At 48.5% G+C, this 17,173-nt stretch overlaps 1 protein-coding gene across 1 annotated transcript in view; it reads left to right on the top strand.

The window, feature by feature from the left end:
- IFT74 (intraflagellar transport 74) overlaps positions 1-17,173 on the top strand; it is a 496,520-nt gene that overhangs the window by 35,193 nt on the left and 444,154 nt on the right. The window contains exon 4 of the mRNA XM_086962124.1: positions 12,747-12,795. Within this exon, the coding sequence (XP_086818250.1) occupies positions 12,747-12,795 (49 nt within the window). The remainder of the gene's footprint in view (positions 1-12,746; positions 12,796-17,173) is intronic.

Raw genomic sequence — 17,173 nt, forward strand, 5'->3', positions numbered from 1 at the left:
AGGTTGTTGTTTGGCACCGCCCCTGCGTAGAGTGTCAAATTTTCGCGCAAAAGTAAAAATCTGGCCCAATTCGTAATCATTCCTATCCCTTTGGAACTTATACGATTTTCTTGCCATGATTTTTGCTTCCTCTTTCTTTAGACGTTCTTGCATAATTTTTGAAAGTCTATTCTTTTCTTCCTCCTCCCCCAGGCCATCAATTTCTTCTTGTAAGTCCGCTATCTCTGTGAGAAGCTTAGCTCTATCAATATCTGCATATTTGATGAGCACCTGCACCTGGCGTCGCGATGCCTCTAAATTAATTTCTGCCCACTCCTTCATCAAGTCGGCGTTTGGATTTTCATAAGTGGGGGCTGTTAATATTCTTAACCCCCGTGGGATGCGGTTCACCTCAATATAACGCTGTAGTGACTTCGACTCCCACCACTTAGCCTGCTCCTGAAATGACTTTGTTTCCAATAGTTTGAATAATTCCTTAATTTTAGTTGTGTTGCTGCTGCCACTAGCTTCTGTGTTCTTTTTCCCTTGTATGTTGTCTGGGATAGGGGTGTCGTCGGAAAACATTGTTGCAGCTAACGTTTCCCGTTCCCTAACGCTGTCACCTGACATCTTTCTGCAATATTTCAAAATGTTGCGCTGGTGCCTTCTAGCCGGCCGTTTTCAGAATTGCCGGCGGGCTAAGCAGGTTTCCCAGACTTGTCCTCTCTCCTTCCCCAGCTATAACAATTACTGGTGAGCTTACTTGATTTGGCGTCCTTTCTTCTCCAGCTGTATTTCTCCTTCGGACTCGAGCCCGAGTCACGTACAGCTCAGGGCGCTCAAAATCCTTCGCTCTGTTTTCCGGTCAATTACCGGAAGCCGGGGGTCAGACGCCGTGCTCCTTCCGGGGCCTGTGAATTCCCTGAACGCCGTTCAGAGAAAGAATCCGATTTCGAAGCGTCGACCAATTTTCAAGGAGGGTCCCGTGTAAAGCCAGGACGAATCCCACTGGCTATATCTCCTGTGCTCCGTTTGTCTCCTAGCTCGCGCGCTCGCACCGCCAGCAAGCAGACTCCGGACACGGACCTCGAGGTGCATAAAGTTCTTTATTAAGCAGAAAGAGTCACCGACGTTTCGGCTCAACGGAGCCTTGATCACATGACCGCGTTTTCTGTGCAAGGTACACCTTTTAAAGTGAGAGCAAGTGGTCAACTCAAATCACCTGTGCATATTCATTAATAGACATAGAAAAAATACTATGTAATGCACCCAACTCCGTTTTGCATTTCAAGTTTCTGAATAGATGTAAAATACATTTACAACCAGATCGTATTTATAACAGTTCATGCAGATTCAATATCAGGTGTGACTCCAATTGAAAGTCTAATTCCCTGTAAAAGAATATCATAGTAAAATACACAAATCTATTATACATATCCGTCTGTTTAAAAGCCTTATTTACAAATATATACAACCCCTACTCATTGTCTTTCAATACTAGTAAACATAATTGGAGTTTTATCTTCTCCATTTTGGAACCTTGGTATGATGGCTAAATCTATTTAAAGTGCTTAGTGCTAACTTTTTAAAGTGCAAACTGTGCTTAAAGTGCATCAAAATGTGCAAAATTTGGCAAACTTTGTGCAAATACGCATATTACAATGTATCTCGGTCCCAATCTGTTTCTTTCATAAACAGTATATATTTACAAATCTATCAGTTTCTATTAAGAAGGGGAGTTACTTTGTCTTTTTCTATTGTCCTTCCTCAATGTTGTGTTTGGACTTTAAACCCTAGACGGATATATCTTCATTATCAAGAGTCACACAGCTTTGTATTCAAACTTGCTATGTGGGTGCCATAGTTCCTATGTCTCTAATAAAATCCTTGTGATGGAACGAGTGAAAAATAATAAGTCAGGTCCACATGGGGCCTGAAACCCAAAACCAAATTGTCCAAAATAATAATAAAAAAACAACCTTATGTTAAAAAACCATTTCAGTTCATTTCATTTTGTTGGTTATTAACCTGGTTGTTAAAAACAGTGCACAGTGAAAAACAATAATAAAACAAACATTGCCTGTTCTTATAGCAGCATAATTTCTTTCAGAATCGGTTGTTGTAATTTGTGGATGCTCGCAGCCCCCTCGGGATCTGTCCCAGCCATCGCCCAGCCGGGTGAGTGCCGTGGACATTATCCACGTGGGGGAGAACATACACTACTGATATATTAAGTCATCTAGAGTAAGCAAGTGTGGAGATCTTCAGTCACATTCAACCCATGAGGCACCTTAGTATTGAGCAGGAGGATATATTTTGTTTCCAGCTTTCTGAGTCTGGTTTCCCTGTCTCCGCCTCTCTTAGTGTTAATGACAGAATCAATAACCCAGTATCTAAGACCACTATTATTGCTTCGGTGGTAGTCCTTGAAATGGCGCGCAACAGGATATGTGCTGTCCATATTAGTTATTGCTCGCAGATGTTGCAAAATGCGTTTATGGACAGCATTTCTGGTGCTGCCCACATACTGCAAGCCGCAAGGACAACGCAAAACATATATAGCGTATTCTGTCTTGCATGTAAGAACTTGGGTTATTTGATGTTCCTTTCCTGTGAATCCATCCCTGTATGTTCTGGTGTTTTCACCGTGAGTACACGCTTTACAGATTTTACAGTTATAGAACCCTTTATTTCTTTGCCACCACTCTGATCTTACAAAGGGATCCGGATTGGTTTTGACTATATGGTCCCTTAAGGAGGGGGCTTTGCTGTAGGTTAAAGAAATAGACTTTGGTAAACCTTTGCCTATTATATTGTCCCTCAGCACAATGGGCCAATGTTTATTCACTATTTTTCTTATTTGATGGTGTTGTCTAGTGAATCCTGTTATTAATCTGAAACAATCAGGTTCAACTTTATCTGGTTTAGATGTGTCTTGTCTGGGCGGTTCCCTGTCCGCTTTCCTGATTAGAAGCTCCTCTCTACTCATTAACATGGATTTTTGCACAGCTTTGTCAATCACTTTGTCGGAGTATCCTCTTTCCAGGAATCTCTCCCTGCTCTCCTTTTGTGCCTGTTCCAGTTCCACGGGGTTGCTGCATATGCGTCTTAAACGCAGCATTTCCCCATACGGGATGCTGGAAATGAGATGGACCGGGTGGGCGCTAGCAGCATGTTAAATGCTGTTGCCTGCTGTCTTTTTTCTGTAAACCCTAGATTCCAAACGACACTCCCTGGTGTAGAGTTCAGCATCTAGGAAGGTAACTGTTTCCTGACTGAGTGTCGCAGTAAATCTAAGGTTTAGGGGGTTATCGTTAATGTCCTCAATAAATTTAAGGGCCTGTACCTGACTTCCTCTCCATATGACGAACAAGTCGTCAATGAAGCGGAACCATCCCACCAGATTGTTATATATATATATATATATATATATATATATATATATATATATATATATATATATATATATATATATATATATATATATTGTCCAAAATTAACATTTGGGCCTGATTAGCCAGTAATCTTGCCATGGGAAACTTTTTTACTTTACTGTTGATAAGTACCCTATTCCCCTGGCGCAGGGGGTCTCTCTCTTTTATATCCAATAAAGACACAAAAGACAGCTGCATGCTGTTAAATGTGAAATGGTTACTCAACTGAAGTTCAAATCTCCTACTCTTGCCATTCCACCAAAGAATTTGTTTAATCTCAGGTTTTTCTCACCTCGAAGGAGTATTGCGTTCCTAGCAGCAGCTCCCACAAATCCTCACAGTGAGCTGTGCTGACAAACTCGTTTTCCAGACAGGCTTTTTTCTCCAGGGTGCAGTCCTGGGTCCACTTCATTGCAGGCAAGTCTATCCTCATTCCAGTACTGTTCCACCCAGCACACTCGGAGACACCACATGCCTCTCCTTGGCTTGTTTCAGCTGGCACCCAGGTACAGATCTTTTTTGGGCCTAGTTGCAGGAAGCGGGGGAGGAGCTAGGAGTGCTCCTGCAGATGAAATCCAGCACATTCAAAGGGAAGAGACCCTGCCAATCCCACCCAAAGGACACGTGCTCCCTCTACAGTGTAATCTAGGGTAGAAGAAGTGTGCAACGAGTGAGCTCCCAGGTCATCAGTGACCTTTGCAACCTCACACAAAAGCCTCCACCCATTCAGATTGTCACACACATGGAATTCTGAATTATATCTTTTTTATGATAATCAACTTATATTGAAGTTTCAATACAAAACAAGTTCATTCGTAGCGAGTCACATATTCTATTAAAAACCCCTCTACCCCCCTCCCCTTCATCACAGAGCATATCAACAGTGGCAGATGAAGTCGCTGGAGTCCATCGATCCCCGTGGCATAACAAGTTCATCACTATGGTAACAAGCCAAACCATTTGCCCCACACTTTCTGGAAGAGCTCCGGGCAGCCTCGGGCCTCAAATACACTTTCCTACTGTGTCTCACACCAGTCCACCCCCCTCCTCCATTTCCCCAATGTTGGCGCCTCACCCTGGGACCATTTGGCATGTGATGTCCCGTTTCGCCACTGCCAGAGCCGTGCCCAAAAAACGCTTATCGGCTCGGGAGCCATCCAGTCCAACTAACACCTCTAAAAGCAGATGTCTCGGGTCATGAGGAACCACCCAGCCCAGTATACCCGTAAGTTCTTCCTCCTTCCCTCTCCAGAACGACTCTAAGGCCGGGCACAGCCACACCATATGGTAGAAATCGTCCGGGGTGCCGGAGCACCGGGCACAGGCCGGGGAGGATCTAGCATCTACGCGGAAGAGACGGGCCGGCGTCAAGTAGGCTGCGTGAAGGAAGTAAAGCTGGACCAGGCGTAATTTCGAAGATGTGGTTAGGGTCTTGGGTGCCATAAGGGCATCGCGCCAGTCAGCTTCGTCTAAGGGGTCCACCCAACCCTCCCACCGTTCCCTGAGGCGATCGAGGGATGTGGGGGAATTAACCCCCGCCCCCCCTTCCCAGATCACCCATCATGACTTTGGCCTCCAGGGGACTAAACTCTGGAAGGGAGGTAGGCACGGGGAGGTGGGCGTGGAGGGCGTGGTGGAGCTGTAGGTATTTGTAAAATTGGGAGTGTTGAAGTGAGTGTCGCTGTTGCAGGTCAGAGAAGGAGCGGACATGGTCACCCACCCACACATCTCCTAAGAGGGATATTCCCACCAGGTTCCAACGGCGGAACCCCTCCAGGGCGGAGGCCTCCCCAGCCAGGTGCCACACTAGAGGGGCGTTTGTCGAGTCAGTTTCCGGTCCCAGCGCACCAGACGGAGTGAGGCACGTCAGGCCAGAAGGACCGACCTGGTGATCGAGGGCATGTCGAGTGGCACCGGAGAACCATAGAGGAATCCCTGCAGTCGTGGGAACTCGAGGACAGTGAGTTCGACTTGGTAGGTGGGGTCAGACCAGCCACCCGCGAACCAGTCGTGAATCACAATAAGTTTGGTGGCTAGGTAAGAGGCGTACAGGTTGGTGACTCCCATACCACCTTCAAAGGGGGGTAATTCGAGAGTGGGCCAGGGACATTCAGGAGTGTCCCCTCCCCCATAAAAACCGGATAAGCACGCTGTCCAATTCCCGGAACCAGCTGCTTGTGAGGGGGATAGAAGTGTTTTGTAAAATATGGAGGTAGCGGGGGAGGATAATCATCTTAAAAAGCGCGCTTCGTCCTAGAGGGTTCAGGGGAAGGGACTGCCAGTTTCGGAGATCCGTCTTCATCCGGGTAATCAGGGGCAAAATGTTGAGTGTCCACTCCAGTTCAGGTAGGAGGGCCACCCACACCCCCAAATACTTAAAGGACAGACGCCGGAGGGGGATCACCGCCTGCCAATCAAAGCAGGCGCGTGAGGAGTGGAGGGGGACCAACGTGGACTTTGCCGGGTTGAGGCGGAGACCCGAGACCCGCTCAAAGGCCGAAAGGGCTCTCAAGGACCTGGGGCCGGACTGTTCTGGGGATTCAAAGTAGAGGAGCACGTCGTTTGCGTATAAGGCAATTTTGTCCACGTGGCTCCGATCCCATTGCCACCCGCGGATCAAGGGGTCTTGGCGTACAAGCGCCGCCAAAACCCATCTTCTCCAGGACGTCCCCCAGGTATCCCCAGTCCACCGTGTCGAAGGCCTTCTCAAAGTCTAGAAGGAGAAGGGCCAGATAGGGGGGGAGTCGATGTCGGTGGGCCAGGGCTAGGTGAAGGCGGCGGATGCAGTGTCGAGTACCCCTTGCCGGCATGAAGCCGCACTGACCTGGGTGGACCAGGTCATTCAGGAGGGGACGAATTCTCTGGACAATGGCGGTGGCAAAAATCTTAACATCAGTAATAATCAGGGAAGTGGGCCGATAGTCAGAACAATCTAAGGAGGGCGGATGTGGCTTTGGGATGACGACGATAGTCGCCACGTCTGATTCGGGGGGGGGGAAAGGATCTGTCCTCTACCACCTGTCGGAAGAGCTCCGCTAAGTGGGGCACCAGTTCCTCACGGAACATCGAATAGTATTCCTGAGGGAATCCATCCGGCCCAGGCGTTTTGCCGGAGTGCAGCAGGGCGATGGACCCATGGATTTCTTCCGGAGTGAGCGGACCATCGAGGGCATCCGCCGTTTCTATAGGAAGGCAGGGCAGGCAGACTCCCGAGTCTGCTATCAAGTCCGAGAGGGAGGCAGGGGGGACGTGCGCCATAAAGGGCCTCGTAATATTTAGCAAAGGTTTGCACAATGGCCTGGGAGGTCGTCTGGCAGGTCCCATGGGCCGTGCCGGTCTCGGGGATAATGCGATGGGCCCTAGGGTAGGAGCTCAGATTATGAAGCAGTTTCCCGTTTTTGTTGCCCCATCCGTAGATACGGGTTACTGAAGATCGCCAGAGCATCTGGGCCGATTCCAGGGAAATCTGCCGGATCTCGTCCCGGATCAGAGACAGTTGTCTGGAGGAATCAGCCGCATCGGCCTCCAGCTGGGCCCGCTCTAGGCGGACGGCTCTGGACTCCAATTGAGCCAGCTGGGCGGACTGAGCCGCGCGTTTAGCATGGACAAGCCCCCCTGGCAACCCCCCGGAGCACTGCTTTGCTCGCCTCCCAGAGCGTTCCCTGCGAAGATACCGATCCGACATTAGCGCAGAAGTAATGTCGGAGTTCATGGCAGAGGAAGTCCACAAGGTTGGGGTCCTGTAGGTACCACGCGTTGAGGCACCAAGTAGGCCAGGGACCAGTGGATGGAGAACCAATGCGAACAACGACGGGGGAGTGATCGGAGATTCCTCGGGCTAGAATTTCGGCCCGAACACCAGCTGACAGTCTGTGGCAGGCATCAGAACCAAGTCTATCCGCGAGTGGCTGTGATGAGCCACGGATGTGTGGGTATAGTGTATCATGCGGGGGTTCCAGACCCTCCACATGTCACAGAGCCCCAGCGCCGAAGCCCAGCTCACGAGACACTTTGCAGAGGCATGTCGCTGCGCCGAGGGAGGACCCGACACCTCTCTAGAGGGCTGGAGGACGGCGTTGAAATCGCCCCCGACAATTGTGAGTCCTTGGGGAAGGGAGGAGACTACACCTGTAAGGTGTCGGAGAGTGGAGGACAGAAGTGCCGGAGGCACATAGACACAAAGGAGGTTCAGGGGGTTACCCTCAACCAGCCCCGAGACGGCCACGTATGTGCCTTGCGTACCAGTGATGGCGCGGGTCAGGGTGAAAGGGAGCCCTCGTCGCAGAAGAATGGCCACCCCCCGGGGAGCCCCAGGCAAAGCCGGAGGGTCAAACCCGGTCAAACCCATAAAGTGCTAGGAAGTGGCACTGGGACCCCAGAAAGGTGGGTCTCCTGGAGGAGGAGGAGGTCAGGCATGTGGCGATGAGCGGCACGCAGCACCGCGTTCATTTGATGCGGTCAAAGAGGCCATTCACATTCCAGGAGTGGATGCGGAGTGGCGTGTCAGATGTAGGCCATGTGTAGGGGCGGGATTTGGCATGAAGCGAGTGTGACTCAGGGGCCCCCTCCCATCCGGGGAAGGAATCCAGCAGTGTCTGGGGCTCTGGGGCCCGGGCAAGGAAGAGAGGGGCATATGTGACCAATGTTGGGGACAATGGAACATGTGACTACACACAGAAACAGAACAAGGCAGCCCGGAGCCGGCCAGAAACAACCAAACCACGAGAGACAACGGCCTCTCCCCTCACCCTTTCCCCCCAACTCCCCCCACCCCTTCAAAACAGGAAGCATCTGTCGCCCTTGAAAAAACACTAGTGCCTCACAAAGAGGCGGACAGCTAAGCTAAAACGGTTAGCGACTACGGGGTCAGGACGTGGCTAAGTTGGCCCCCTCCATGAATACGGGTAAAGTAATACCAGCAATTTAGAGAAGGTAAGAGTACAAACAGGTGTGAACCAAGGTGGTGAAAAACAGAAGTACGTTGGCACAAACATTTCCCTCAACCAGGCCGGCAGGCAGCGAGGGTCCGCAGGTGCCGGTCAGAGTATAAGGGCCCATGGAGAAATCCAGAGTGGAGCCGCAGGCCCCAGCGTCAGCCTCAGTCAGTGGTCAGTATCCCCCTCCGGGCCGCGGCCCACAGGGCTCCCGGAGAGATCAGAATCCGACACGGCTCGCCTCAGAGTCCCATCGGGTCCGGGGACACTGCTTAAGTCAATCAGGAAGGAGGCCGAAGGCTGGGGAGCGGGTCCCTGCTCCAGGGGCTGGGATGGGGAGCTCCGGGGCTTCGGGATCGGCGTTCGGGAGCCTCCACCCGGGTGACCTGCCCTTCTCCAAGATCCAGTCCTGCGTCTCCTGGGTCGCGAAGCGGCCTGGTCCGGTCGCTCCGGGGCCCGCTGGGACGGCAGGGAAGAGGCCCCCGGCAGGAGGGGTCGCTCCTCCGTGAGCCATGTCCAGGCAGCCTGGGGGGAATCAAAGAAGAAGGTTTTGTTTTGGAAGAGTACCTTCAGACGAACCGGGAAGAGGAGACCATATCGTAGTCCGAGTGCCCTCAACTTCTGTTTGACCTCATCATACGATTTGCGCTGTGATTGGACTTCTCTCGAATAGTCCGGAAAGACCATGATCTTAGAGGCCTGTTGATAGAGTGATCCCAGCTCCCTGGCCGCCCCCAGCACAGCGTCTCGATCACGAAAGTTAAAGACGCGGAGGATGATGGGGCGGGGGGGGCCCCAGTTGGCGTTTTAGGGGCAAGGCAGCGATGGGCCTGCTCCACCGCAAACCAAGGGGAGAGCCTGCCCCCCGGCATCCAGGAGCAGATCCAGGTTTCGACAAAGGTGGCGGCGTTGGTCTTCTCCACTCCCTCGGGGAATCCCAGGAGGCGCAGGTTGTTGCGGCACGCCCTGTTTTCGGCATCCTCAGCCCTGGAGTTCCGAGGTCCGCGATTAAAGACGGGCCATTTGTGATTTAAGGGAGCTGACATCATCTTCAACTGTGGAGAGGCGGGATTTCCTTGATGCGTTCCGTGGCCTTGCGAAGGTCCTGTCGAATGAGAGCCATATCAATTCGGACCTCACTTATCTTGCTCTCCACGGACACCTGAGACGTGTTGATTGCCTGCAGGATGGTCGAGACGTGTCCACCAGCCGGGGCCGAGCCGCCCGTCTCTTCTCCGCCAGATTTCCGCTCCGGCGCCGCAAACTGGTCCATGTTTGTTTGGGTCGCAGAGCCGGAGGCCGGAGGACCGTGGGGCTTGCCCATAATTGTCAGCCGCCCGCCACTCGGCGTCTGGGAGGGCAGGCGGGAGGCAAGGCAATGTCCTATCCACTCGACCTAATGGGCAGGTGCCACTCCGGATCCCGGTCGCTGCAGGGCAAAGGCTCTCAGTCGGTCCGTCTCGGGAAGAAGGAGGGGGGCCCGAGGCGTCAGACAGTCCACTCGGGCCAGGTAGCGTCCCAGCACTCCCCCGCCGGTGTGAATATAGCCAAGGACAGGCCCGGAATCAGGACGGCCCAGGCCCAAGGCGTCTCGGGCAGAAGCGGCTGTCCAGAGCTTCCTGTTAGACAAGGCCCCTCCAATCTCTCCCCCTGGCCCGTGCCTCGTCCAGACCCCCAGGCCACAGGCCAGGCGCGAGCGTAGTGTCGGGGAAAAATGGCGCTCAAGTCCCTGGGGCACAGCCCCAATGCGATCCCTCGTCCCCGAGGGCCCAGTCACAGGATCTGGCCAAATCCCGGGGCAGGGGGCACGTCAATGTAGGCCTCGGGGAGCGCGAAATCCCGGGTCCTCCAGGGCGTCGGTATGCTTCGCAGGAAGGAGACGTCTCAGGAGTGTCCACAGCTACCGCTGCCTCCCAGGAACGCAGGGGGCCCGACACCGCTGCCCCAGCGTCAGGAGGCCCACGCAGGCGAAGCAAAGGGGCCCAGGGTCGCCTCCCGCGGACCTCCGGCCAGTTTCAGTCCTCCCCGGGGATCTCTAAGGCCCAGCTAGGCAAGGCGCGGGGGGCCCCCAAATGCACACAGGGCCCAGGCAGCAAGTGAGGATTCCAGCGCTCCAATCCCCGGGGCCCTCACCTCAGCGGGGGTGCCCGCGCCGCACCGGATCACAGTGTCCGTCCTCAGGGGGGCAGCACTCTCCAGCGCTCATCGCCGCCACTGCCGTCAGGCCTCGTCGCCCGCCGCCGCCCAGGCCCGGGCCGCGAGGGGCACAGTCAGTGCCCGCGGCCAGCCTCACTCCACGTCTCTGGGCTCCACGGCAGGCAGCGGAGGGACAGCGAGCCTCCGGAGCCCCAGATCCGGCGCTCCGCCGCCCAAGTAGAGCAGCGCGGCCTCCGGTGGGGCAGGCGCGCTGAATCAGGAGCGCCAGACGGGGGCCGCCATCTTGAGGGGAATTGGCCGAGCTTGGCCGGGAGCAGAGGCGCCGCAAAGCAGGGCGAAGGCGGCCTCCAGGAGCAGCAAAGGAGCAGCAGGCAGCCTCAGGACTTTCCGGGAGGCAAGAGCTGGAGACCAGGTATGCTGGGCAAGATGAATGGCAGGTGGATGACGGAGGGGGTCTCGGAGCACTCTTAGAGTGCGACCTCCATCTTGACACCGCTAGACCCGCCCCCAATTCTGAATTATATTAAAGAGTAAGTAAAGTGAAATTTATTTCATATTGTAGTGCGTTTTATTAAAAATATACAAAACATTTTCATGCATCTGACACACAAAGTGTACACACATCTTCCACACATCTCCCGAACACATGTCCTCTAAGTCGAGCTATCACCACCACTAGTCACGCAAATCCCTATTAGAGTAGGCATTAGTCACTGTCTTAAAGATAGGTGCACCTTGGGTGCCCCCGTCAGAGCACCACTTAGGACGTCTTAGTACATTATATCAGAGAGGTCCTCAAAGAGCTTGCCTAGCTGTTAGTTTAATTGGGGCAAAATAATAAAACTGGAGAGAATGCATTTTAAAGAATGCATAGGACATAGGGCAGGGGACCACACTCTCTCTATAGCCATGCATGGGATTTTCTGTTCCTATAAATCATATATCAAACTCCAAATAGATACTGATAGTACCAGACTGGCATTGATAAAGGTGGTCTTTGGAACTCTTTGACAGGTCAGGGATAGTAGACAAGAAGCTGCCTTACAGAAGGGTTTCCTCTCTAGGCTCAAGGCTCCAATTCTCCACCCCAACCTACCATTCTTGAGCTTGTCATCCTAGGTTCTGTACTCCACCAATGTAGACACTTGAATCTCTCATAAGAGGTCCTGAACATTCTAAAAGACTCCTCCCACCAAACCATTCTATGACATTTCACTCATTTTACAGCCTAAAAGAGTCTTTCCGAGACTTTTTTCACCAATGATTAAGGAATTCTTGGAGGGTGTTAAAAAGAATTCCCTTTTGTCAGAAGGCCCTCTTTTCTAGAGAAGCTCAAACATTTTAGGACCCCTTTTCAAGTCTATAACTAAAGCTTCTTTACAACATCTGTGGTGTGGGTAAGCCTTCCAGAGAGGCAATCACTTTTTCTCTTATAGAAAGAAAAAACTAAGCTTTTAGATCTCAAGAGCAATACAAGGTGTTCCATAAGAATAGAGTGGTCATGAGGACTTATTGGGTCTTCTTATCCAAAGTAGTCTTGCATTATCATATGTATGCCTCAGTAGGGTTTTCTTATCCAAAGCAGTCTTGTATGTTCATAAGCATTCTTCAGCATCCTTGCCACATTTTGCCAAGATTCAACCTTTCGAATGGAGAGACCTTCTCACATGGTAGGTGTTCGAGAAGGCTTGCATTTTATCAATTAGGGAAACGTTTGCATGTACTTAATTATGTCAAAGTAGTCAATTTGTACATGAATGATTTTCTCTGTCTGTTATTAAAAAGCTGCAACGTCTCTACTTGGGACCTGTCATTACAGTTTTACCAAGAAAGGTTGCGATCTCAGCCATTTTCAACACAACAAATGGGAAAGCCATACTTGCATTTCCCAGGGATTATTGTTTGAATTTGTACTGAACAACAGGCATATTAGTGGGTCAGGCCTCCTTATGGAAACTTTTGTGTTAACTCACCCTTTCACTGGTAATGTTTCTATCTCCCTCCTCTCTTTCTATTTGAAATACACATGCTTTTGTACAGACCGTCAGTAGTGAGTTTGCTTTGCAATGTTAATCGGGCTTGATCACTGTAGCTAGCTAAACATTATTGTTCAGATTCTTATCTTTAACTATGGTGTCTGTTTATAAGAAGATGTTTTATGGTAAGAAACTGGAAATTTCAGTAATGGATACAGTGTACTTCTGCGGGGAAAACATATTAAACCCTTTTCTCCTTTGATTAGGTCCTCAAAGGCAGATAATGGACAGATCATATTATCTTGGACTTCTCAGGTGAGTTGAGCGGTAAATTTCATTATAAATATAGTGGTTATTATAACAATTTAAAAATGTACCCAAAAAGGCCAGAATATAAGTGTGCTATAGACTGTTGCTCCAAATGTCCAGAAGGAAGCACATTTTTGTAGTCAGACATTTTTAGTATTACATGAGACTGTCAAAATGCAGAAAGAAAGAGGAGGACATAAGAACTTGTGAAAATGAAAGCTGTACGATAAGCCTTTAGAGAGTTTAGAAAGATGATCCTTGGGGCAAAACGCTTGCTAGTCTACACTAGTTGAGACAGTAGATAATAACCATTTTGCTCCAACCCTTCCCCAATCCTTTGCAGAACAGATGGAGAGTACTATCCTGCAATATCTTTCCACTAAACTCTTGTGGTTGATACAGAAACACTATTGCCTTCCATATTGTAGTGGAACCTATTCTGTCCTGCTGGACACCTGAGGAAGATTGCTGTTAGAAATTTGGTTTCTGGTTGGCAGAGGTATGCACCCTTTCCAAGCAGGAACCGCAGACTTGGTCAGGGTAAGTCAAATACACTCCTTAAATTAGCCTGTGCTCACTCTGTGCTAGCTTGGCACAGAGCAGTCAGGCTCAACTTAAGAGGCAAAGTGTAAAGTATTTGTGCAACACTTCAAACAGCAAAACAGTGAAAACATAAAACAAAAATATATCACACCTGTTTAGAAAAATAGAGCTTAGTTTAATGATCAAAACAGAGCAAAACAACAATAATCCAATACGTAGAACCTGAGGTATAATTTTTTAAAGAATAAACTGCAAAATAGAGCTTTGAAGCAATAAGTGTTTATGTGAGTTATCTGGCCGTGAAGGACGGAACAAAGCCAAGAGTTCAGGCTGACCGCAATGGAGTGCAGGATAGACAAAGGGACCCAGTGTGGCCCTCTGAACAAAAGGACCTTAATCCTGGTTGAGTCGACAAAGATTTGGGGTGCAGCCAAGCGATGCATCAGTGTTCTACGGGAGCAGCACTTTATACTCACTTCCGAGGGCCGAGGACTGGATCGGTACCACTTGGCAGGGCAAGACTCATAGATTGCAGAGTCCAGGTGCTGTAGCAGGGTGGTTGGAAGTCTTTGATGTCCCTGAGACTTCAGAACAGGAGGCAAGCAGCCGTTTGAGTCACTTTGGTTTTAGGTTGGAGAGATGCAGGTCCAGTCCTTCTCAATCACTGGCAAGTGGCCAACAGGCAGCAGGTCAGCACAGCACAGCAAAGCAGGAGTCCAGCAGAGTTGCAGTCCTTGTTTCAGCACAGCAGTCCTTCTTCCTGGCAGAGTATCCACAGGTTCACAAGTGTACTCAAGTGGTCGTCCCTGATGTCTGGTATTTATACTTTGGTATCCTGGTTCTGGAAGGTGGGAGAAGCTTCGAAACCTTGGATTTGAATGATGCAGGTAATTCACGTCCTCCCCTGCCCAGGCTCCAAACTGGCAAGAGTGACAATACAGGGTCATTAGACCTATTCTGTGGAGACTTAACACATCCTGTTTAGGTGCAAGTGGGGCTGTGCTTAGCACCCCCCCATCAAGCCAATTAATGACCCATGAAGGCCCATCAAATCATACCTAAGCTCCCAATGTGTGTGGCTGCCTAGAGGGAATGCACAAGGCACCGCTGGTTAAAGTGAGAAAATGCCAACTTTCTCAAAGTAAAAAAAATAATACCCAGAAATGTATCTGGGATTGTCCAGTGCACTACAACGAAGTCCCAATGCATTTTGGGCTTTTAACATAAGCCCTTCATCAGGGGTATCTGCATTGTGTAAATGCACAAAATATGAATCAGATATATACAATGACTACCCAATTACATCGATCGACTGACATTCTGACCCCAGATAGTGAAAGAAAAAGACAAAATGGCAAAGAACACTGCCTGCGTGTGTAAATACATCATTGTGCCACAAAGCTCCTAAAAAATCAAGTGCACCCGTGAAACCCAAATCAAAGTGCATAAAATCACCATGCATAACCTCAACTGAACTCATATATATTGGGAAGCTTTGTTACTGTATGCTGAAAACAAGCACCACTATTTGTTCATCTTTGAACTTTATCTACGAGGATTAAGAATAAAAGCAGATTTTAACCAACCCCATGGTTTGAAAATCGCATTCGAAATTTTTGGATCCTGTGAAAAAAAAATTGGATTACTGTTGTATATTGGATTACATTGCACAATTTTGTGATTACTTTATGATTATGTTTTGTACACTATAATGTGACTTTGTTGTAGTGCACTGGACAATCCCGGATACATTTCTGGGTATTCTTTTTTCATTTTGAACTAGGTGGCCCGCAGAGCCCCTCACCTGCACCACACATGATCTTTAAGTGGGGTGTTCCAGGTTGCTGTTGTTCCAAAAAGAAGGTCCTGCCTCCCCAAGTGGAGTGTTTACATTTGGGAACAACATGTTTTTTGCCGTAGTGGAGCGTAGAGTTTGACTCCGGGTGTACCATTTGAAGTTTTGTTAGAAAAAGTCCGCCCTGAGCCATGCAGTGCCTTGTAAGCAATGCAGAGTGCCTTCAAAGTGATGCACTGCCTGAGTGGGAGCCAATGAAGGTTCCTAATGCTAGAGGCCACAGAATGGTGTCTTCGAGTTTTGAGAAGTCTTGCTGCAGTGTTTTGTAAACTTTGCAGTCTGTTAAGGATGTATTCATGTCGGTAGGTATAGACCATTACAATAATCCAATTTGTTCATTATAAGAGTGGCTATAGGATTTTTTTTTAAAGATGGACTTGAATGAATAGAAGAATCTTTTTTAACATTTTCAGAGTGGAAAAAGTGGAGGAAGATAGGGCACTGACATGGTTGGAATAGCATAATTTGATGTCAATCAAGATTCCCAAGTTCCGGGTCTTGTTGACAGGAGTTTGGAGAGTTCTCATCTCTGCTGCCCAGGACGATAGGGTACAGAAGGAAGTTTGTTCTCCAAACAGCATCACTTCCTTATTCCCTGCGTTCAGTTTGAGGCAATGTCCACTCATCCATGTGCGGACAGCCTGCATGCAGTTGCAGAATCTGGAGGATATACCTGTTTCGTCCTTGCTCAATGAGATAACAATTTGGTATCAAAGTTAAAATTATTTATTTCAGTTAGTTAAAACCATAATATTGGCACAGCTCGATACATACAATAAAAGTTTTAAATTCATTAAGTATAAGCAGCTTCTTTTTGGCTTTAAATTGAGTTTAGAAAATTCCCGTTAAAATACCAAACATATAAAAATTGTGTACTTGCATATTAGAGTTTTCATTACATTCTGCTCCAATGTGAGAACTTTGTCACTTTGTATACTACTCAATAATTTTCCTGTTTCATCACATTTAAGTATTTATAGATTACATAGTCTTCATCAATGCGTTTGCTGTCAATATTTGATCTGCTTTAAGATTTTTTTTTAATAAAAGCAGCTATTATTTGCGGAGTCTCCCCTTTCATGCAAAAAAGCAAGACATGCCAACTATTTCTGATGTTGTAAATTAAAAATGTATTTTTAATAAAATCTTACGTTCAGTTAGTAATATGGGACAGATTGATATAATATGTGTTAGGCTTTCATCATATCTTTGATATAATCTGTTCTTCGTATCCTGTGGTTTTGGTTGCCATTTGGGGATATATTCCAGTGTTTGACATACACCAAATCGTAGGTGAAGTAATTTGATTTTATAATATGATTTTAATAATGTTATTAAATACAACTGTGGGTGAGGCTGTTTGTATGAGTCAATAGTTGCCCAGGCATGTCTTCTCTTTTCTATTTATGTTTATTCCATGACATCCTCCTTATTTGTTTATTAATTCCATAGCTCCTTTGCTTTGAGGTCCTTAAATGCTTTCTCGAAAGCCAGTGCCCAGGTATTTAAATTCATATGAATTTTATTTTGGATTTCTTCCCACAGCAGGGCGCAGAGTGTGGTTTCATCAGAAGCCCTTAGTAAAGACATGTATTTAATAAGGCAGCCTGTTTGAACCATTTTCTGGTTGGTCAGACCAAATTCTAATAGAATCTGTGCCAGTGACACACTCTGGAGGAGGAGAAACAAGAGTCGAAAAACCTTACTTTGTCAGGAGGTAAAAAAGGTACCAAACTTTCCAGGGAAAACAACTGTACCATAATAAAGAGTTGGAATAAATGTGGCCTCTATTGCTGCTAGTAGTGGCTGTAAAGTTGGACTTGGTAATTTTCGGTATAGTTGTTGGAAAGCTGAAATTAAGGAGGCAACTTTTGGTTTCAAAGTATTAATGGAACTAATAAGTTAACCGATCTTGTAACCAAACACCAAGTTATTTACACGACAAGCCTTGGAGAAGTGTCTTCCTGCTTAATGATTTTCCTGCCA

The sequence above is a fragment of the Lissotriton vulgaris genome, chromosome 3_1 (assembly GCF_964263255.1).
Source record: "Lissotriton vulgaris chromosome 3_1, aLisVul1.2, whole genome shotgun sequence".
NCBI classification, from domain to species: domain Eukaryota; kingdom Metazoa; phylum Chordata; class Amphibia; order Caudata; family Salamandridae; genus Lissotriton; species Lissotriton vulgaris.